The 23663-nt window shown below is 45.6% G+C and overlaps 1 protein-coding gene and 1 pseudogene across 5 annotated transcripts; one reads left to right on the forward strand and one right to left on the reverse strand.

Annotated features, from left to right (window-relative positions):
- The first annotated feature begins 4338 nt into the window (after positions 1–4338).
- Positions 4339–8177, forward strand: LOC136517572 (F-box protein At5g46170-like; annotated as a pseudogene).
- Positions 8178–9702: 1525 nt separating this feature from the next.
- LOC136517573 (uncharacterized) lies at positions 9703–17372 on the reverse strand. 5 transcript variants are annotated; one of them, XM_066511177.1, is made up of 4 exons: positions 16734–17371; positions 15549–15647; positions 10712–11062; positions 9703–10620 (listed from the first exon to the last, which is right to left on the reverse strand). In XM_066511177.1, the coding sequence occupies exons 2-4, from the start codon at positions 15588–15590 to the stop codon at positions 9883–9885; spliced, it is 1131 nt and encodes a 376-aa protein (XP_066367274.1). In that variant the 5' UTR covers positions 15591–15647; positions 16734–17371; the 3' UTR covers positions 9703–9882. The 5 variants fall into 5 exon arrangements, 4 of the variants coding, with proteins under 4 accessions (XP_066367274.1, XP_066367272.1, XP_066367273.1 ...); XM_066511175.1 differs by having other exon boundaries at positions 15549–15658; XM_066511176.1 differs by having other exon boundaries at positions 16521–17371.
- Between the last annotated feature and the right edge of the window lie 6291 nt (positions 17373–23663).

The following is a 23663-nucleotide window of genomic DNA, read 5'->3' on the forward strand; positions in this document are numbered from 1 at the left end:
TTTGAGGACACCAGCCGGCTCTTCTCAGCAGATGACAGGTACCACTTCCGCGGTGCGTACACCACCACATCATAGCGCTGGGAAGGACCCTACAACCGAGGACGACGAGGACGACGATGACGACGACCCCCCGGCTTCCGCAGACAGCACGACTAGTGGGACGATTGGCTGCAGCACGAGATCGGCATGTCTTAGCTAGGTGGTGCCCCGCTTGGTACCCAAGGAGCCTCACAGGTACTATCAAATATAGTTTATTTAAATACGTAGACTCCATGAACTAACGATCATAAAGAATTATAAGTAATCGTGCGTATCATATACTTGTAGGGTACAAGCCATACGCACCGTCGACGAGACCATACCGACGTTGGCTACACTCCCAATATGTTGCCAACAAATCCGAAGAGACAGAGACGTCCGAGGGATCCTTACACTCCTGAGTCTTAGTTTGTTAGGTCAAACGAATATTGGTGTCCGAAACTTGCGGGGTTATTTGGTTATGTTATGTCAAACTTATATCAAAATAATGAAAATGTTATGTGGCAGCTTGTCAACTTGCGCACGGACTTCATTTATCTGTTTCATATTCATTTCTTTACGTCGCGGCAGCACTGCCGGCGAGATTAAGTACCAACTAGTTCAGGAACCGGCAGTCCCGGCGTATCTCGACGCCGGTGGCAATTTTTCATAATCGATTAGTTAAATTGGTGGTTAACCGTATTATGAAAGACGGAAAACAAATAATTGGCTTATCAATTCTCTATTCGGCCGTGAAAAAAATTCAACAAAGACAGAAATAAATCTACTATTGATTTTACGTCAAGCGATACTTAGAATAACTTCCACTATCGGCACGACGCATTCGGATTAAACAGTTCAGGTACCGTCGGCCGGGCGACAGGCGCGGCGGCTAGACGGGCTTGCTGCTCGGGCAGGTGGGACTAGGCGCGGTATTTATTCGGCTCTGTCGCGGCACGGATCAGGGCGTGGCACTGCCGCGCCAAGGTCGGTGACGCGGCAAGAGCTGCCATGTCAACGGTCACCGAAACCGGTCGTCGCCACGTCAGACCTCTGCCGCGCCACCATGCATGGCGTGGCATAGGCATTTGGCTGCGCCAGGGCAATAGGCGCGGCCAAAAGTGTTAGTTTAAAAAAATCTTACAGTGTTAGATTTAAAATTAATTATAAAAATGTTAAAATTAAAAAAAATCGTTTAAAATGGACTGTTGAAGATAGTACTACTACTGATTTGATAGAACCGTATGTAAGGGCTTCCCCAACGCGCCTCGCTGGCGTGCTGCTCCAGCTTCCATGTCATCTTCGCACGTCCGTGTCATCAAGTTGTGGTTCCGCAGGGCTTCAGAACAGCCTACAGAGGCTGCATAGACCTTATCTGACAAAAGACCGAAGCAGCGACTGAGTAGGTGTTTGTTTTCTTTGTCAAAAGTTTAGCCCTGTCGTATCGAATCTTTGGATACCAATTAGAAGTATTAAACATAGGCTAATTACAAAACTAATTACATAGATTGGGGTTAATTTATGAGACAAATCTATTAAGTCTAATTAGTCCATAATTTGGCAACGTGGTGTTATAGTAAACATTTGTTAATTATGGATTGATTAGGCTTAATAGATTTGTCTCGCTAATTAGTTTACTTTTGTGCAATTAGTTTTATAATTAGCTAATGTTTAGTCTTTCTAGTTAATATCCAAATATTTGATGTGACACGACTAAACTTTAGCTCTGAATCCACTGCTGTGGAGAAAAGAGGTCGTAGCACGACGCCGTCTGCGCTTGCTTGCAGCCTGTTCGTTTGGCTGTGGCTTGTCGTAAACGATAGTAAATTTTCAATCGAAACAGTATTTTTCTCTCACACAAATCAACCAGAAGTATTTCTTTACGAACCAGCAACGATATGAACCAGCCAACCGAACAGGCTATTGGTTACACGTAAAGCAAACGGGTAAAACATATGTATGGTGGGGTCAGAAATAAAGTTACTACTGAATGCTCAGGTTTAGAGAGAGCAATTAATGCCTACGTTGCGAGACCGGCGGCCTCAGCCGCATCCTCATCTACTTGGGGCCTGTTTAGTTCCACCCCAAAACGTCAAATTTTTCAAGATTCCCTGTCACATCGAATCTTTGGACGCATGCATGAAGCATTAAATATAAATAAAAATAAAACTAATTACACAGTTTAGACGAAATCCACGAGACGAATCTTTTAAGCCTAATTAGACTATGATTGGACACTAATTGCCAAATAACAACAACGAAAATGCTACAGTTGCATTTTGCCAAAAATTTTGGCAACTAAACCGGGCCTTGGTGCGAGAACCGGCGGCCTCAGCCGCGTCCTCATCTACGTGGGGCATAACCTTCGTTGAGGCTAACAGTGCTCTTAGCTTGCGTTGGCCATGCCCTAACAGCTCGACACTGTTGCCACTGCTATAAGCTCTGCGCGCTTGGTCGCCGTCACCCGCCAGCCTGTGAGAATAGCATCTGCTGCTCTGTGCTCGACTGCGCTGCAGGCGGCTGCGGTGACCACCGATACCGCGACATCCTTTTCAGCAGAAATCCCTGCGAAATGCGGAAATGGCCGGAAAAAACTGGTGGCCTCCGCCCTCGTTTTTCCACCCCGCACCTGCGCCGCACTGCGCCTGCGGGACGTGCCCTCCCGCCACTGCCACTGCCACCCCTCCTAGATGCCCCGTCGTAATCAACGCCATCGTCCCAAAGCTGCCAGCCGTCCCGTGCTCCCGAAGAAAAGGGCATAGGGCCTGTTTAGATGACTTCATTTTGCAAAATGAGGCACTGTAGCAGTTTCGTTGTTATTTGGCAAATAGTGTCCAATCATAGTCTAATTAGGCTTAAAAGATTCGTTTCGTGGATTTCGTCTAAACTGTGTAATTAGTTTTATTTTTTTTTATTTAATGCTTCATGCATGCGTCCAAAGATTCGATGTGACGGGGAATATGAAAAATTTTGCAAAATTCTTGGGGAACTAAACTGGACCATAATACGAAGAAAAGGGCATAAGATAGAACCCAAAAAAAGGCTAGCGGGCATGGGCATCACCCGCATCAGCACTGTGCGTGCAGCACCCCATAACATTCCAACCCATCGACAGCCCGAGACCTCGAGTTCTCAACTATTTAGACGGTCTCAAGGAGGGCACCCAAACCCAAAATTAATAGCAAGAGATTCAAATCAGTTTTCACTATAATATCTATACAGAAGACCTATTTTGGGTTGTCTGAGAGGCACAATCCAAATATGGACATCCTCTCTCCTGAAAACCTATTTACAGAAATGATTCTCTTTTGAGTCTGTTTGTTGGAGAAGATGTTGAATATGTATTGAACATTTTACCTGTAGCGCTAACCAAAGAATAAATGGAATCTTATATTTTACGATGTTATTGTTTGAAGTAGTCCTTACATGCTGAAATAAGAGACAGAACCAAGTGAAGATAAGAATTGATCTTTGATTAGATAGCCACTCAGTAGCAATTGATTATTGACTTTCTTGTCTTCGTTCTAGTAAAAACCCTATACTACTGACGCAATTACTTCCTCCTATTTTTCTTTTATTTTAAGTGAAATCCGTCCGTTGTGTCGTTTTTTTTTTCATTCTCATCTTGGTTCATGGACTCTTAAAGTGATTGTCTGATTCTTCAACTTTACAGTAATAGTTTATTCCAGATCCAATCATGGACCTAAATTAATACCTTGATCGAACCACTTGGAAAATTAGAGAATCCAGATAATTATTTTGAAAGTTTATGAACCTAAAATGAAATATGAAACAATAGAGCCTCTTGGTGCTTTTACTCCCATTATTTTGATGTTGGTTAGCTCAATTTTACTTGCAGTTCCAAAAACAAAGGCTGGTTATTGCTAGGTAAAAAAAATGTTGAATCGATTTTGTTTTTCTTTAAACTGAATCCTAGTGTTATTTGTCATCGATGCTAGGTGTTTCACAGAGAGATTATTAGTTACTTCATTTTTCCCTTTTAAGTGAAAAGTCATGATATAAATTTGGTACATTTTCACATGAAGAAATTGCTGGTCCTAGTCGTTGGGGCGTTGGCAATTTGAACCATGTAGCTGACCATTAATCGGTCTGTTCGCTGCTTGGTTTTCTGGGCTTGGTTTGGGCTGGTTGATGTTGGTTTATTGTGAAAGAAAAATACTGTTGGCTTGCTGATTTGGGACTGGCTGAAACCATCATGCGAAAGGGTGAATGTTAAGTTTTCTCATTACTTAGACGTAATTTTAGGAAGGTCGAGGGGTCTTCCCGCATCTTTCCCTTCCCAAACGAGAAAAACAAGAGAGTGCGAGCCCACCACCTCTCCTCCTTCTCTCTCCTGTTTCTCTCTCTACGCTCCTCGTCGCGTGCCCACGTCTCCCACGCCTGCCTGCCTGCCTCCCCCTCCAGATCCGGTCCGCCTCGCCGCCGCCGATGTCCGAAGATCCCGCGGGATCCCGCCGCTGGCGGTGCGACCTCGGCGGCGACGAACGCTGGCTCTCGGGGGCCGCCGGCGACGACCACTTCGACCGCCTCCCCGACGCGCTCCTCCTCGTCATCTTCAACCGCATCGGCGACGTCAAGGCGCTCGGCCGCTGCTCCCTCGTCTCCCGCCGCTTCCACGAGCTCGTGCCCCTCGTCGACTCCGTCCTCGTCCGCGTCGACTGCGTCATCCCCGACGAGCCCCCCTCCTCGTCGTCCTCCCCGTCGACGCCGTCCTCTCCTACGGCGTCCGTGCGCGCCCCGCGGGGTCTTCTCACAGATCGCGCGCATCGTGCTCGGCGGCATCGTGAAGCCCATCCAGGCGCTCGGTCAGATCCCTCTCCCCCGCCAACCTCCGCCTCCGGCTTTCCGGCATCCTCCGCTTCCTTGCCATCGTCGTCGTCCTCCTCCTCCTCGCCACTGCCTCCTGGGGACGTGTCCCACCACTCGCCCTCGGAGGTGCTCCGCTCCTTCAAGGAGCTCCGCCACCTTCGCATCGAGCTCCCGGCGGGCGAGCTCGGCATGGACGACGGTGTGATGCTCAAGTGGAAGGCTGACTTCGGGTCCACACTGGGCAGCTGCGTCATCCTTGGAGCATCCTCGGCCTCGGCCTCGCCCTCCTCCGCTGGCTCAGATAGCGCTAGCACCGCTCCCTCTGGTGACGGTGGGCGCACCGAACCTGATGAATGTGACGATTCAGGAAGCATCCCTGAGTCGTTCTACACAAACGGGGGGTTTAAGCTGCGGGTGGTTTGGACAATCAGCTCATTGATTGCAGCTGCCGCGAGGCATTACTTGCTGCAGCCGATCATTGCTGATCACAGGATGCTCGAGAGCTTGGACCTGACAGATGCTGATGGCCAGGGAGTGCTCACCATGGACAAGTGCCAACTGCAGGAGCTGAGGGTGAAACCAAGTATCAACATCTAGGGACTCACACCGGACTCTCATGCCAGAGCTTAGCATGTGGTTGTGGTACGCACCATGTATTGAGCTGCCTGGGGGGTTGGTGCTGAATGGCGCAACACTGGTGGCGATCAAGCCAAGTGAGGAAGGAACAGGGGAGACAGTTTGGAATGGGGCTGCTGGTGCAGCTTGGGTGTTGGATGCATTCGAGGAGCCGTATAGGACAGCAGTGAGGATGCTTCTCAAGCGGAGGACCTACAGCCTTGAGATGAATTCATTCTAATCTATGGGGAGATGGCAGTTTGGAAGCTTCAGATGTGAGAGGTACACCTCAATTTAAACTGAAATCCAATAGTTGTCTGTTCGGTAGATTAAATTTTAGTATTATTGCATAATTGTGAAATACTGAAATGAATACAACCGGGTCACCTCTACACATTTTTGTAAACAGCATGAGTCGAAATATCTTGGTTGAATTTATGTGCGCCTATTTAACTGTAGCTTCTGTTGTATCTTAGAAGTACGCAAATGTATGTTTTAGTTCATTCAGGTGAACTAAGTTTTGGGCATCCAGGATCATATTAGGGTGTCCTTTTTTTTGTTGGGCTGGCCACCCTGCACCCATGTTATTCCAAGTGCTATTTGGTGTGTCCTAAATTTTTTTCCCACACATCAGCCGCTGTATGGCGGGACTGAAGCTTATTGTAAAGGCCATATAGCGACACAAAGCACAGAAGATGGAAGGACCTGGTGTGCAAAACTAAAAGACATGACCAGCTAGTTTGCACAAATCCTCAAAACACTGGCTCCTTATGACAGTTTCTATTGCTTCATTGGTAGCTTTGTGCAAATAACCCTGCTCATTGACCTTGCAATATTCAAATGCTGTGAGTGCGTGTATTTGTTGTGATCTCACCACAAATCAACCTTGTTTAGCCAACAGGGGTCTTTGCCTTTCTTGGCGATTTGACTTTGTTCCATAGTTAGTTTTGCATAGTATAGATTACTACAAATTCATGTTGGTTACTCGTATTAGTCTGTTCCCGGTTCCGACGCTGTACTGACTATGAGTCTATGACTGCTATGTATAGTATTCTGCTTACTCATTTTACACATCCAACATGTCTTGATTGGCTACCACTATGCAATGGCACTTCATCATTCTGAGTCCTCTTCTGAAAGCCTTCCAAGCTTTGAGAATGCACCATTATACCTCTCAGCCCAACAGAATGATAGCAAACTCTTGGGTGCCCTAGCCAGTAGTCCCGTAGTGACCAATGGATAGGTCATCATGCAGTTTCTTGGAGATGTACTCTATAATTCAAAATGATTATTTTTTTTCTTGTGGTAAAAGAGTGACCTCGCATTCATCAAGAAGCAAACAGGTGTAGCGGACTAAGTTTAATTACTTCCCCAAATCCATTGATAGTTGCTAGTTTGCTACAGAAGCATGTGGCTGTGTTTGGATTATTCTGTTGGGTTGGACTGTCACACTTGGCTAGTTTGCTACAAAATATTATTCTCTATATCACGACCCTTCAAGGATTGCCATACACCTATCTCAAATTTACCCAGTTAAGGAACAGGGAAAATATTAAAGACACTTGAAGCTTCTGAAATTCAAATTCGCGTGTAAGGGTAGATAGATGGAATCGTTCAACTTTCGAAAGGATATAGTTTTTTCATCTCTTTCCATCATGTGGATATTCAGTATGGTCTGGTTGTTCCATTAGGCCACACAATTATGTTGTAATTAAGTGATTAACTACTTTCTGGAGATTTTCCTGATCAATTTGAGAAACGCTTTTGCCCCATGATTTAGTTCTCATTGCATGTTGAATGTCACTCACCAAACTTCATTAGATTTTTCTCTGAAACCTCCTGTTTTGTGTCATAGTGATAGGAAATTTTCTCTGCCAATGGAAGAGAAGGTTAGAAAGGGCCCACCTGAATATAGGGTTAATCAGTTACTTCATGGGTCCTAGCAAACTTTGGAGCCTCCTCAGTATTGTCCCAAGTTGATGTTATAGTTTTTATGTTTAAATTTTGTTAAGTTTACTTCATTATTGTTCATTGCTATGTTAACTCGCAAACATATGCATGGCATAAGCCAAACAAAAGCAAGAATGGATGTATGCTATGCTTCCATTTTGCTTATTGGATTTAGTGGGTCAACAATTGTTCCAACAACGTAAGTAGTCATTATGTTTGATGTGGAGTTTTTAGCAAGCAGTACCCCCCCCCCCCCCCCCCCCCCCCCCCCCCCCCCCACCCCCACCCCCCACCCCCCCAGTGAAATTAAACTTCTGGCCTGCTACTTAAATCTTCTTATTTCCTTTGGCAGGATGCTGTAACTACTGATGTGGAGAAGTTTCTGGATGCCTTTTATGCACCAATCTGCACCTACTTCGGATGTGCCAAGTATGTGCTATTGTGTGCCTTTGAGCTTCTGTCAGCAAGAACATGGATGAAATCAAACAGAAACCGTGTTAATTTATGATGCTGGAGTTGAAAGGTAAAGCCATAGTTTAGTTGATGGTGTTCTCTGAGATCAGATGTGGCATAGATAGTTTTTTTTTCTTTCTATATGTATCCACATCAAGGTACTAACCTTATGTAATTTCTACTTTTGGATTGTGGCATTGTGCTGCTTGTTTGCGGAATGGCATCCAATGCGCTCTGTACATCAATGTGTGTCAAGAGTGGACTCGTAGACTTGGTGTCAGCAAAAGCTATAAAATTGGTACTGGTACTTCGCCAAACGGGTTTGGAAATGATGTATCCTTCTACCCGCGAGTCTGGAAATGTTGTAGCCCTATCTGATGTGAATCTGTGTAAGTCCTCCAGTATGTTATGTGGACAGGTTGAGAATGCTGCATCAATTTTAGCGATGTTATCAGAAAGTGAAGTTCAGATTAGGTTCAGACTTCAGTTGCGCCCGCAGATGAATGGATGGATCATGGATGATGAACGTAGTGAAATGAGCATCTTTCCTACAGCTAGAGCTAGGTAATAGCTGGATGGAGATTCACGTGGAGAAATGAGAGAGGCTAATGGCTAGAGAGATTCATGTGGGGAAACGGGCGAGAATCGATTCATATTGATCCAAGCCACAGGCCTGTTGATCAGCACCTTGAAACTTGCTACCTTTGCTCGTTCAGGATTTTTTTTTTTCAGAAATGGTGGTCTGGCGCCCTACTCACTGGCTCTACGATTTTTCCCCCCAAAGCTTTTCTTGCGCAGCTTGTTTTTAGTCTGCAGTATTGCGTGGCGTGGTGCTTGGTATATCGTGTAGCGAACTTCTTTGGCTTTTCTCGGATTTTGCTGCTGCAATTTCGTTGCTAAACAGAGTGGATAAGAACAAGTAGTACGAGCATAGCATAGGCAATGGTCAGGTATTTGAAAGTTTTGGAACACCGACCCACCCCACTCCAACCTGAAATTCCGTGTTGTTTTCAGTACGCATCTGGGCAACTCCATGAATCGTTAACGTCAATGGGGAGGTCATCTCTGTCCACGATGAACAAAGCGCCACCTTGACACCTTACTGTCTAAAGGCTGAAATGAACTACTCCTGAATGGACAGATCAACAGGAAATGAAACCAGCAACAGCAAGGGAGAATCGGCAGATGAGTCCGCCTGTCATGAGCACACACGTCATTCATCTCCGAGCTCCCCGTTGTGCACGACAGCACGAGCAACAAGTGAAAGAATGCCCGCTTGGAAACGCGGTTTTGAAGCTACCTGATCAGTGTCTGAATCCTTAATGCACCCTGGAGACAGAGGAAGTGAAGGATGAACATGTGTCAGACGCGGTTTCGAGGCTACCTGATCAGTGTTTGAATCCTGAACACACCTTGGGGACGGATGAAATGAAAGATGAACGTGTGTTGCGAAATACATGCAGTGTTGGACGAAGTGAAAGATAAACAGTGTTGGACAAAGTGAAAGATGAACATGTGTTGCGAAATACGAACAGTGTTCTTTGAACAACGAGCAGTATTGGTTAGGTGTATGGAGGTGAATGGGATGGACCATCCTGGATGGAAAGAACCAAAGAGGATGGCATCCTGGTTGAGAAGAGGATGGACGGGACAAATCTGGGGTGAGATGTTATAGAGATACATGATTTTTGTTTGGATGGCTGTATGGTATGGTATGAGTTGGTACAAAATCATGTTTGGTTGGTTGTATAGGTCCATCCACACATTTGGGGAAATACTGTTTGAAAACAACAACAATAGATATTAAAGAATAAAATTAAGCAAGACAATTCACCATTGATCTACATTATGTTATATTAATAGGTCCCTACAGATTAGAGTCACACTACCAGGTTGTTCCATACAGATTAGAGTCACACTACCCACCCTCCATACTACCAGACCATCACATCGCACAAAGTTTTTTTTTCCCATCCCTAGTGATTACACCAAAATACCACGACATCATCAGAGTACCTACATTAGTTCGGACCTGTGATTCTTGATGTACCTAGCCACCCATATAACTTTGCTAGAAAGTTGAGGCAGTGCATAAAATGCCCTTGCAAGTGGAGGATTCTCACACAGATAAGCATAGTAGTGCTCAAGATGTGCCTCATCAAACCCTGGGATGCTCTTTAGCTCTTCATACAACCCCTTTGGAACAGGAAGGTCAGGTTGTTCAGAAAGCTTTTTTATAGACGAAGCAAGTTCGCCAAGGGTCCGACTCATTAACACAACCAAGTCATCATCAGTATATATCCTCTGCTTCTTTGATGGTGGCTGTTTAGTACCTGAGGACTCTGCACCATTATTGCCTGAGTGTGTTCCATCATGAGCAACAATTTGTTCACTTGGCTCACTAGACGTGGGTTTTGGTGCATTATCTGTTCCAGTCACAGTTGGTGCATTATCTGTTTCAGTCACAGTTGGTGCATTATCTGTTTCAGTCACAATTGGTGCATAATCTGTTTCAGTCATAATTGGTTCACTATCCGTTTCAGTCACTTCAACACCAAGTGGCTCATTTGATCCGTTAGCATATGCACCGGTTTCAGCCACAGTTGGTGCATTATATGTTTCAGTCACTTCAACACCAAGTGGCTCATTTGATCCTTTAGCATATGCAGCTGCCAAATTTTTGCCACATATAGTGGCCATCTCATGATAGTGCTCAATCGGAATGTTCAAGTAGTTGGCATCTTCACGGTGGTCCTACAAGTCAAAACCCAGATCATGGTAGGAATAATATATGTTGCACCTAAAATTGCAACAATCAAACCATAAGAAGATGCTGATTACTTGCCTTAATATGATTATTGTAATGCTCTGCATCAAGACTGATTATGCAATTATGTTCATCCCAAACAGCTCCATTCAAGTTCTTCAGCTTCTCAATCTTTGCATAAATCCTTTTCCACTTCCTAAGATGGTTACCAACTTGTCCACCGGTGCGCTGGACACCCAGCTTCTCATACAAAGCTCTGGCACAACTGTTAAGATGAGCTTGCTTGAAGCCACTCGTGGTTTTAGTTCCACTCGCAACTAGGTCAGCCAAATATTTGAGTACAAAACTAGACATTGCGTTGGACCAATAGACCTGTCCAGCTCCACCCTTGCCAGGCATGTTGTCCCCATGTTGCTCTAGGTCCATCTCCTGTGAAGTTGTAAAAAATATGACAATGAACACCAAGATAAATTGTTATAAAGACTCAATAGGAAAAAAATGCAGGGATGCAGTAAATAAGAGAAAAGCACACACATTAATTAATATCCGAAGGAACGGCTATTGCAATGACAATACTGAAGATTTGTTCACAACATCAGTAGTACATCACATAAAGAAAACAAGCAGGACAAGGTCCATGTCATTACTAGTTCACTATTACATAAAGCACTACATATTAATTGTCACGGTGATTTTAACGATCTGCCCACATTCTGTCAGCAAACATTTGTCTCTTTTCTATCATTAACCTATGGTTATTTGCTTGTTCTCGTGCTGTCCTCTGTGGCTTTGGTGTCCAATTGTCCTCTGGTAGAATGAACATCAAGATCTACATCTGCCAACACATTTTTTGGGATGCAAATGACTTCCTACGACAAAAGAAGACTTACTAATATATGCTCTTATATCTGTCCCATCAATTGCTCCAATACAATCCTATATGGTCAATATATTACAAAATTTTGACCACATATGTTGAGGACAATTTGGATTGTCATGCCTTAAAATATGGATCTCATCTTGGGTCCCCTGCAATTTTGGCTGGGGAATCCAAAAAAGGTGTCCAAATAAGCGCATTGCTTAGTTCACCAATGGCATGCAGGACTAGTTTGAAATATATGCTACCCGTCTCACCTGACCTAATGAATAGTCCCAACTAGCTTATTTCTTAGGTTGTGTCAGACTGTATTCAAGAAGATGGCTACTTATTCCTCAATATTACATGGATAGCATCATGGAACAAAGAGCGTTTGGGTAAAACTTGACAAAACTGAAAGAAAGGACATCTCTTAAGCCTTGTCATTTTGGTGCAAGGTTGTATTATCCTCGTAAATTCTTGTGTTTAGATAGTCAATCCTATTATTATTCCTTTCCTCCCAATTCTTGTGCTTAGATAGTCAATCCTATTCTTATTGCTTTCCTCAAATGGACCATTAAGCAATGCGATGTCTTTGTCTTCTTAACCTAGACCGAAAAAAACAAAACCACCATACAAGCAGCTAAAAAGTAGCAGCGCTGATGAGTACAATTTTTTTTCCGTCTAATCTGCCTGTCCTCCATCTAGAATGTCCAAGGGAATGCAAACACTATATAAGTTTTGGTTTAAAAAAAAGAGAGAGAATATAATCCTCTATTAACAAGGACTGAATGACATCCGCACTGATGCAACACATGAAAAATCAGAAGAGTAATCCAACCAATCAGCATATGTTAAGTTCGGAATGAATCCCCTAGGAGAACTTGAGGCCTTGTTGGCCTCTGATTCATCCAATTCCAATCAAGCAGCACACAACGTAACCCTAGAAACTAGAGAGAGGGGTGACGAGGAGGGGTCGGTCGATCACCTGCGGAGGCGTCGCCATGAGAGAACGGCCAGGCGCCGGCGATAGCAGTCCGTGCAGCTCCGGTGGGTTCCCGCGAGCCGAGTCGCCGAGAGGGGGGGTGGGGGGTGGGGGGGGCGAACGAGATGCTCCGTCCCGGACGGCGTCGTTCGGTGAGGATTTCTCCGCACGGGATGATGCGGCATCTAGAGAGAATATTCGATGCATGTATGCTTCGGTTCCCAGCTCAGGCACCACACGCTGCAGTGCGATTCCGGTAGCCGCTGACATGATAAAAGCCAGGTGGGCCGTTCCCGTGGGCTGCTCCACTCAGTCCTCCTTCCGAGCGGCTACGGCCGCATGCAGCTAGCGGCCCAGGCCCAGCCATGATCCCGCGCACGCGCAGCTGTAGGTGGACGTGGACAGCAGCAATGCACGTTCGTATACAAAATTAACGGCTATAGCCTCATTTAGCTCTGCTATTACTGTTCAAGAGGTCATCCTCTAAGCAGAGACATTTTTAATAAAATAAAACAATACAAAAAGATGCGCGTGCGCCACGCGCTGCAGCATGCAGATGCCAATATGTTGCCATTTGGTCTGCCGTCTGCGTCTCTGCGCAGTCGTGCTCGTGCACCATGGCCCATGGGCATGCACCGTGCAGGGGGCGACCGGCGTAGCACAAACAGGCCAGCGGCAGCGGCAGCAGCAGCCCCGGATCCGATCGGCGAGCCCATTATATTATATTACTACGTATACGTGCATTGCAACGGAAAAACATAATGGCCCTGTTCGCTGATCTGAAACTTAACTAAAATTGATTGAAAAATGCTGTTCCGACTGAATTGTTGTGAGAGAAAACACTGTTCTGGCTGAAAAAAAGATGCCGAACAAGTCGAATATGGGGTAAGCCGAACAGAGCCAATACCATGATAATATGTATTAGCGTTTGTTATACTATTAACCAAAAAAGATATTGCAATCGTGATGTTTGGAACAAATATTACATGAGTCTTCATGAAGGATGGACAATTAAAATATAATTTAAGTTTTGACATGAAATTGAAACAACCTAGTTTGTCACAATTATCTATTCTACCACTTCTTGTAACTTATTGTTCTTTTAGTTTTAAATAACAGAAACAGATTGCTTTTCCCCTAAAATAATTTATCATTGCAAAACAATAGATAGTCCAAAAGGTTTGTAAGACCACTCCAGATCACATAAAACTTGCTTCAATAAAGGTGCAATCACAGCAATGGATTACAAATTTGATTTTGGCATTACGATCAAATTGTGGTGGCACTCGGACACAAAGCTCTAGATCCCTCGCCACCCCTCCTATTTGGAACAACGCGACTCGGCTTTGCATGCAATGCTCGCTCCTTCACTCCTGTTCCACCATCCTTGCCTTGAGGCGGCGCTTATCGCATCTACCTTGTCCCTACCCTCCCTGCGGTGTCATGTTTCTAGAGCACCGGTTCTAGACACGGTGCTATTAGCTCCTGTGGTTTGAATCCCTATCGCAATTCTGAGCTGATGACCCTGTGATTCATCAGAGCCAGAATCAAATGAACATTTACCAATAGTCCCAATGTAAGGGTACTCCTCACTGTCAACGCACAGCCTTCTTATTAAAATAACCAAAGGCCATCATCATCAGCCCACAATTGCAAACCGAATCACATGAATTAGGTTCTGATGAATCACACTGCAAAATTTACGATAGGATGGAGGATGGTGAGTTTGGATTAGTGATAGGCACCTCAAGCTAAATCAGTTACCAGTAACTTCAAAGCCAACAGCTATGCAAATCTTACTGCCAAAAACTCTACAAATATATGGATCACATCTCACAATTTTAGCTTCATACATGTTCAATGCTCAGTAGTAAAACACTGCGAAATCAGTTTGTCACATTCAAGAGAAATTAGCACAAGTCTTGTGCAAAATAAATTTTGATATCACTGGACCAGATATTGGTTATCCTTGGCATGTACAATGAAATTGATTCTTGCTGGTGAATGGACCAATGGTATATTCATACAATGATGATGCAAAAACTTTACATTCGGAATGACCAAATAATGATCTAGAAGATATCAATACACATACAATGGTAACAAAAATCACCAATTCAAGCTGAAAGATGGATGGATATTACCATAGTAAGGTGAACTCCATCCATTTCATCAGTGAAACAGTAATGAAACCTCCAGTACCTCAAACATGGCACGTGCGGAGAGGAGGGAGGCCGGATGCGGCGATGGGGATGACATCCGCGTTTGCTGCAGCAGGTACGGGGAGGAGGGGAAGGCGGAGGCAGCGATGGGGATGGCTCCTGCACTGGCGGCGGGCGGACCCATCCAAAGGAGGAAGGGAGTGCGAGCAGGTCGTGCGGAGGCGGCGGCGATGGAGGAGGAGCAGGCCGTGTGGATAAGGAGGCCTCGTGCCCTGGAACGGAGGTGCGAGATGGACTATCGGCGTGCATCGAAGGGCCCTAGGGGCACGGGGCACTGTATTACTGTAGAAAGCCAAAGGCCGTGGATGGAAGAATCGGACGACCCAGGGAACAGACCGGCATTGTAGGACTGTGATGGCTGAGAAACTAAAGATTTGATATGATATTGAAATTGGCCACAAAGAGATTCATTTCATAGAAAGAAGAACTGACATAAACTGATTTAAATAAATTAGTGATTTTCCCCTATAAGAAACAAACTTTAGGCTTAAATAGTTTTAGATGCCAACGACTTTTCATTAAGTATGTCTTTGTTGAAACCTATATTCAGTAGGAGTATTTGTCGAGACTCTACAATCGCAATGCATCCCATGCTTTAGCAATGATCTATAATTGTAATGGAGGAAGTAGCGAGAACAATAACAAAGAAAATATGATATATTAAGGCTGATTATATATAAATTGTTGTGCATACTAACAGTCACTCAGCTTCATATATTACCCAAAAACATCAAGCAGAAAGTAACTGCGCAAATGACTGAAAACTGAAATTATGAACTGTGATAGGAAATGCAAGCTGGAAATTTCGAGCAAGTTAGGAATCTGTCAATATAAGGACTGCTAAATCATTACCGATGGGGATTCTTGTCTAGGCAATTTGAAGTAGGCGCACATTGAAAATGTACAGCTGCAGGGCTCTTCACCTCGTTTCTTCAGAGTTTAAGCTGTGGTCTGAACAAATCCTGACAACAGGTTAGTGAAAGGATCAGGACCCAAACAAATTGACAAAATTTTTTGTCACTTGCATTATTAGTCTAATTTCCTAGACATCCGAAGAACAAAACCTACTTCATTGATTAGGAAAGTTTCATGAGAAAAAACCAGTGTTCGCCTACACGGCCGTGTAGACCGATTACTCGACGTGTAATCGCTACTCGGTAGCCGAACGTGCAGTTTAGGCCATAAACGGTAGGTTACACGGGATCGCCGTGTAAACGGTAAAAAACGGCCGTGTAATCAATCTACACGGCCGTGTAGGCGAACACTGGGTAATATTTTAAAAATAAATTATTTTTAAAATATTACCAATGTTTATGATGTGTAATAAGTACCATTAGATTAGTTGTGGAATATACTTTCATAATAAAATTATTTGAATATACAAATATTAATATTACTTTTTACATACTTAGTCAAACTTAAAAGAGTTTGACTCCTCGATAAGCGAGATGTGCACTTATTTTGGGATGGAGGAAGTATTTTATTAGGCACTTAGGCTATTAGGTCTAGCACTTAGGTTCTTAATTCTATATTATTGGACTAACCGTTGTTGTGTAATTCTATATTATCTATGTTATAGGAATATATACACAGGTTATTATAGTTATTTTTACAAATAAAGTAAAAACGAGTAATCCGTGTAAAACCGTGTACACGCCGTGTACACGGTCTAAATGCTACACGAGACCTCGCCGACTGTCTACCGTTTACCGTTTAGGAAAACATTGGAAAAAACAGTCAATTAGATAGAAAAAACGTGCTAGTGCAAGCAGGATCATTTTTTCCCCAACATCAACGGGCCAGTGCAATCAGGGATCGAATCACCAGGAATGGTCGGCCATCTCTCCCAACTAAACTGGAGGGAGACCCTTTGGAAAATTTTGCGCTGGCTAGTGCTATCCAATAACGTTGCAATGGCTCAAGAGACATTTCATCAAACACCATGAGAGCGTCCCCCGAGCAGTTGCAACAGGCAATGAAACTGAAACAGGCAGTAGTCGGGAAGAGAAGAAAGATCATCGTCGAGATGGTTCAAACCTTGATGCCGAGTTCCTTGATGTCCGGGGCCGTCGCCTTGGACGTCGGGGTGGACCAGGAGCGTCATGGACGTGATGTCCGCGTGGAGCAGGAGAGCTGTTGGCGTGAAACTGGAAGCAGGCAGCGGAAGTTGAGGCCGTGAGGGGCAGGAGCGACGTCGGCGTGGTCATGGACGAGAGTCGGAGTTGATTGCGGCTTGCGGCGGGCCATGGAATCTGCAGGCAGAGATGGAAACATGATCTGGGCAAGGATTTGATTCATCGATGAAAGCCGGGTAGGGGAAAAGAGGATCGCAGAGCGCCAAGGGTGCGCGGGATCGGGCAGACGACGTCCTGCTGGTGGGATCAGGCAGTGACGGCAGGACAGGTCGTGCAGGCGGTGGCGCGTTCGGCGGCGTGGAGACAACGCGTGCGTGATTGACTGTGATTTTTTTTCTTTTGCGGGGAGGAGTTGCGGGGAAGGGAGACTGCGCGGGCGTGACCAGCGATTGCGTCATTGGAGGAGGCGATCTTGCGATTTGAAGGGAGCGTGATTGGAGGAGGAGATTGCGTACAGCGATCGCGCGTGCGAAAGAGCGAGGGCGCGTGCGGAAGTGCCGGGCGGGGTCTGAGAGCGATGGCGCGTGCCGAATTGCCGGGCGGGGCTGGGAGCAAGCGACACCAGGTTGCCGGGTGGACGGAATAGTTTTAGATGTTTTAGAGACAGAGAAGAGATAGAGATAATCAGTTGCTCGTCGTAGCTGACAGCCTCGGCGATAGTAGTGTCAGTAATCGTGTATCTGTCAATTCTATGGAGTAGGTAATTAATAGATATAGGTTATGTTCGTTTTGCTGAATTTAGTTGAAAAACATGATTTCGGTTGAATTGTTGTGATAGAAAAATATTATTTAGGTTGAAAAAAGAAGACGAATACGAACGGAGCCATAATAAGACACTGCTCGTGCTCGTATTGGATATGTGTCTTACTCGTATTGGATATGTGTCTTACTCTTATGGATTAGTCGATCCGATTGATTGCAAAAGCGTCCACAGGGCGATCCAGCTGCTAGCTGCCCTCCTGATCTTGCTGACGTTGTTCACCTGTTCACCACGGAGTATAAAATATAATGCATGATGCATCTATCTACTTGTAATAAGAAACATATAATGGTACACAATTTTAATTGGTTCCGGAACAATCGACACGTGCAGTTAGCATTGTTGTCAAGTAACCCATTTGGAGGAACATTATATTAATGGCAAAATACTTATTAAAAAAGTTTGAGCGGATTGTATGCCTCGGCGCTACAGGCCAGAATAACCAGTTTTCATGCATCCATCCTGGGTATATATACCGGGCCTATGTGACACAGTTTCATCAAACAACTTCATGAGTTATTATGAGCTCTTGTTTTTTACCAAACACACTTTTTCAAAACAGCACATGGGCTGAAGCTCATTTTTGTATACTCTCACAAAAGAACGGAGAAAGGTGAAGCTAAAAAAAGTAGTTTTTTCACATCTATCTCCCTCATTTCTCTCTCACATGCATGCATGAAGTTATTGGTAAAACTGTTTTGCCAAACAGTTTTTCCAAAATTGCTCAGCTTCATCTAGAAAATTGCTCATGAAAAAAAAAACAGCTTCACTAGTGTGGGGTGTATAACCCCAGATACCCATGACAATGGACATGAGCCGCACCGTTAGGGGAGGTCCAGCCCATAAGATCAAGGCCTACGGTGCCCAGTTCTAGTCGGCGTGCACCGCAAGGCAATAAGAAGACATCTTGGCTATGAAGGAAGATATTTTCGGATATGATAGATATCGTATTACTTGTAAATACTTACCATATAACCGAATAGATCTAGGTCTAAACCGACTTGTAATCCTACCCTCGGCTATATAAGGCGGGTAGGGATCCCCCTTAAATTCATCTTATATTTAATACAATCCAACAAAGACACAGGACGTAGGGTATTACGTCGATCAGACGACCCGAACCTGTCTAAATCGTTGTCTCTGCGCCTTGTGTCACCATCCGGTTTCTATTATGCGCACCTCCACCGATTCATCTACTATCGTGGGTATACCCCTTGGTAGACTGCCAACCAGATTTCATCGACAGTGGCGCGCCAGGTAGGGGGTGTGCATGCTGATTCTATGGCCAACCAGATGGTCACTTTTCCGAGCTCCATGGCCTTTCCCGAGCCGGGCCAGATCTTCATCGTCGAATCCATGACTTGGATCATTAGCCCCGACGACAACGCGGAGACCGTGGAAGCGGTGTAGGATCACCCTACGCCAATCGCGCTAACACTTGCAACGATATCTCCGATCCCGACGCCCCGCCGCTGGGTTAGGAGATCCATCAGCAATGATGATCTGATCACATCCATCGATCGGGTCATAGACCACTTAGTAGAATGTCGGCTCCTCGTGGGTTCGATCTTAGATCAATCCAGAGCGAGCAACAAATTTCCCGTACTCCAAGTTCACCAAGCCGCTACAACCGAGCGACCTACTCAGCCACTGTTCAAGGCAACTCCGGAAGGGTGTATCGTTCAACTTCGACCACTCCCCGTCCCAACGGAGAGCATGTCAAAGCCCTGTTCTTTCAGGCTGGTGGGTGCGGGTCCGATCTGTCAGGATGCCGTGCACCATCTTTTCGCCGACCACGCCAAGCGCAGCCGCGTCGATGACCTCTATCAGATTGACTTCCTTGAGGCCGACTAGCCTGCGCCAATGTTAAACATGGTGCAAATCTGAACAGACCTTCCGGATGACACGCTCCAAATAATCCTAGAGGAAAGCCCTGAACCATACTCCGAAGGCTCTACCAGCACCTGCCCACCTTTTCCTCTAGGCTTTGGGAGAGAGCTCTTCATGGTTAGCCATGATAGCATCGCTATCGATGGAGAAACCTGCGTCCAACACCGTGGGCGTGAGCCACAAACGTTGATCGCCAGCAACGTCGCAATGAAGAAGCAGAAAACATTGTCCAAGCTGCTAGAGGTGGTCCACCGCCTCTCGCCCGTAATCTTCAACAAGAGTTCCTCATGGTGGACAACCAGCAAGTGGAGCAGATGCTAAGCGCCAATCTAGTTGTGGCCACCCACGAGTTGGCTAGACTCCCACCAATGCCGGAGGTACTCAAGATTCAAGCACTGCTTAAAGCAGCTTAGGTCTAAGTCAACGACATCCGAAACCCAACTCTGTCTTATTCGACAGCGACTGCACACAGTCGTAACCCTTGTAGTTTTCACCATGATGGGGGAGTCATTACAATAGCAGCCAGATCGTCCAAGGGGGGTCCAGGGGCAATGTCGCCATCAATCCTAGATCATAAGGACCACAAAATCAGCATGGCCGACCAGCTCATAACACCAACCGGGAGGTTAATCAACCCCTGCGTGGTGATGCCCGTGACCGCCTCAACACCAATCTTGATGTCTGTAGTTGCATTGAGAACAGTCGCGCCAACGACATTAGGCAGAACTCTAACACCGACAGGAGTACGACGACCAACACGATGACCCCATCGGCCTCCGACCACTCCCTAATATCGAACCGATAGGACCCGGCCCCTTCACAACAAGGTTGTGAGCTGTACGTGGCCCGCAGGCTTCAAGATTTTTGGGGTCGATATCTATGATGGCAAGGCTAATCCTGAGCAGTGGATGCAGCTCTACGAGATCGCCGTACATGCCACCAGGGGAAACAACAACGTAATGGCAAATTATTTGCCTATCATGCTCTCCCAGATAGCCAACAATTGGCTTGTGGGCCTAAGGGAGGATTCCATCGAATCTTGGGATGATCTCAAGAAAGTCTTCGTCGAGAATTATATGGCAACGTGCCAGTAGCCTGGCACGAAGTATGATATGGAGAAACTCCATCAGACCTCTAGGAAACCTCTGTGAAGCTACATCAGGCGCTTCTCTGAGACAAGGAACACCATCTCCAACATCGGGGACAGTAAGGCCATCTCCGCTTTCACTAGAGGACTCCATCACCATCAGGAACTGCGCTCCAAACTTTACCACAAGAGGCCCTAGACCATCAGCGAACTCCTCAAGGTTACAAACTCATATGTAGATTCTGAAGAAGCTGATCGACAGTTTAAGGATGACGTTGCTCGTGCTTCCCACTCGCATCGCCACCCACGTCGTGATGATGATCACCGCAAAGAATGTCATTATGAAGATCATGATAGGCATTATGACGATCACGAATGTCGACATAATGATCGGTCAGAGGAATCGAGGACTGCATAGCCATGTCGCCGCCGACTGAAAAACTTCATCAACAACATAGAGCAGCCACGCGCTAAGTGCAATTTCAAAGCTACCTATGAAAAGCTTCTTGACGGTCCATGCCCAATTCACAAGAACAGCAAGCACACCATGCGGCAATGCTATGGCATGGCCAAAGCTTTCCACGATGAATAGCAAAAATGACAGACGCGCAAGGATGATGAGTTCGATGATGGCAAGAAGGAGGAGCGTCCTAAGGATGCACGACATGCTTTCCAAGATGCCAACAAGATGGTCGCCACAATCTTTGGAGGATGCGCTGCCTTCGAGAGCAAACGCTAGCCGAAGCTCACCGCTCGGCAGGTCATGTCGATCACCAAATACGACATGGTCGCTGATCCCAAATATCTGGACTGGTCGGAGCATCCTATCACATTCAGTAGGGTCGACTAGTGGGCAGATATCCCATACCCTAGGCATTTCCCACTCATGTTGGATCCAATCATCTGCAACATGCGGTTCAAGAAGGTCCTCATCGATGGTGGGAGTGCCCTTCATATCCTCTTTGTCGGAGCCCTAACTGAGTTAGGCCTCACAAAGGACGATCTCATCCTTGTTGATTCTCCATTTTGGGGTGTTGTACCTGGTAGAGCGTCCCAACCTTTGGGGTAGATCACCTTGCCAGTCTAGTTTGGCAGCACCGACCACTTCCGTACTGAGTATGTGAATTTCTTTGTGGTAGACTTCGACACCGCCTACCACACCATCCTTGGCCGACCAGCTCTCGCCAAGTTCATGGCCATGCCCCATTATGTCTATCTGGTGTTGAAGATTCCAATGGAGCAGGGTGTCCTCACCCTGCGCATCAATATCTCCACCGCTTATGAATGTGAAAGAGAAGGACTCGCCATCGCCGAAGCGATGAACCTCTCAGCCATAATGGAGGCGTGCATCGCTGATTCTAAGAAGGTCCATACATATAAAAGCTGTGACCCGAGACGCCTAAGAGAGGGGTGAATTAGGCGACTTAAAACTCTAACTCTAAAATATGACCTCTTTTTCTACCTAGTCAAAACCTATGCAAGAAAGTAATCTAAATGTGCAACTACGATTTTGCTAGTCTGTTGCTATCTCTACCGTAAAAAGGAGTTATGCAACCTAGGTTCCAAACCTATCAACTAGCCTATCACTAAGCTAGGAAAGTAAAGCACAAACCAAGATTACCATGTAAATGGGAAAGCTAAAGAGTAAGGTAGAGATATGCAAACTCCCATCGACGACTTTGGTATTTTTATCGAGGTATCAAGAAGCGTGCAAGCTTCTCCCTAGTCCTCGTTGGAGCTCCGCACAAGAAATCTCTCGCAAGGGCCAAGCTCCTAGTCGGGTAACTTTGTGGATAGCCTCGGGCCTTCCCCATGCGTAAGTGGGTCTCCGACGTGCCTTCCAACCTCTCCCGGATGCTCCCTGCCATCTTCACTATCAAGCTTTTGGCCGAACCACCGCGGGCCTTGTTCCCTTCGGTACACGGTGGTGGCCACACCACAAACGTGGTTGGTGTGATCTCGCAAGACTACAAGCCCCTCCGATATACAACAATGGTGCGCGCAAGCACCAAGTGATAAGAGGTGTGCAAACCTCACTAAACACTAGACCTAAACCTAGAGCAAGCGCATAAGCGGTGGTCTAATCAACCTACGCACTTCGCAAAGCACCTACGCTAATCACCTAATGAATCACTAAGCACTATACAAGTGGAGATCACTAAAATGGTGTATCAACACCCTTAGTATGTTTCCTCAGCTCTCCACATCTCAAATGGCCGGTTGGGGGTCTATTTATAAGCTCCACTGAGAAAGTAGTCGTTGGGGACGAAACCCAACTTTCTGCTACTGACCGGACGCTACTTTCGTCCTGACTGGACGTGTCCGGTCGTCCCAACCATTAGAGAACGTGCGTTGATCGGACTCTAGGCTGAGTCTAGTCTCACTCGATTGAACATGTCTGGTCGCACTGGCGCCGCTCTGGAACGTCTCTGGACTCTATCGAATGTTGTACTTTGTGCGTTCGGTCGTCTAGTGCCACTGCGTCTGGTCACGCTAAAAACATTGTCGTGATGAAGAACAGTGTCATCGGTGCGTCCGATCATTGCTTCGCTCAGCGTCTGGTCACATCTGCTAACACCAGCTATTGTCGAGCAATTGATTAGATGCATCTGATCCCTATAAGGGCCGCGTCTGGTCACCTCTGTCGAGCTTGTTTTTTCACGATCTTGAGTCTGGCTTGGTTCTCGTCTTCATGCTTGGACTATGCTTGATATCTTGGGTCTTCTCTTATACTTCTAGGGTCTTGCTTATGGTGTTGATCGTGGGATCATCATGTCGACTTCATCCAAGTCACGTCTTGCACCCTATTGAACTACAAAACAATTACTTACAAATTCATTAGTCCAATTTGGTTGTGTTGGTCATCAAACGCCAAAATCCAAAGTAAATGGACCTAGGGTCCATTTTCCTTACGATCTCCTATTTTTTGGTGATTGATGACAACACGACCAAAATAAGCAAATAATAAAAATTTTGGAATTTAAAAACTATTTGCTTGCTAGGATGCAATGCAAAGGGCAAGGTTATATGATGCTAAAAGATACCACGTGTAAGCACATATAAGCTAAAGATACCACAAGTAAGCTAATGCATAT

This window comes from Miscanthus floridulus, chromosome 17 (assembly GCF_019320115.1).
Source record: "Miscanthus floridulus cultivar M001 chromosome 17, ASM1932011v1, whole genome shotgun sequence".
In the NCBI taxonomy this organism is placed as follows: Eukaryota; Viridiplantae; Streptophyta; class Magnoliopsida; order Poales; family Poaceae; genus Miscanthus; species Miscanthus floridulus.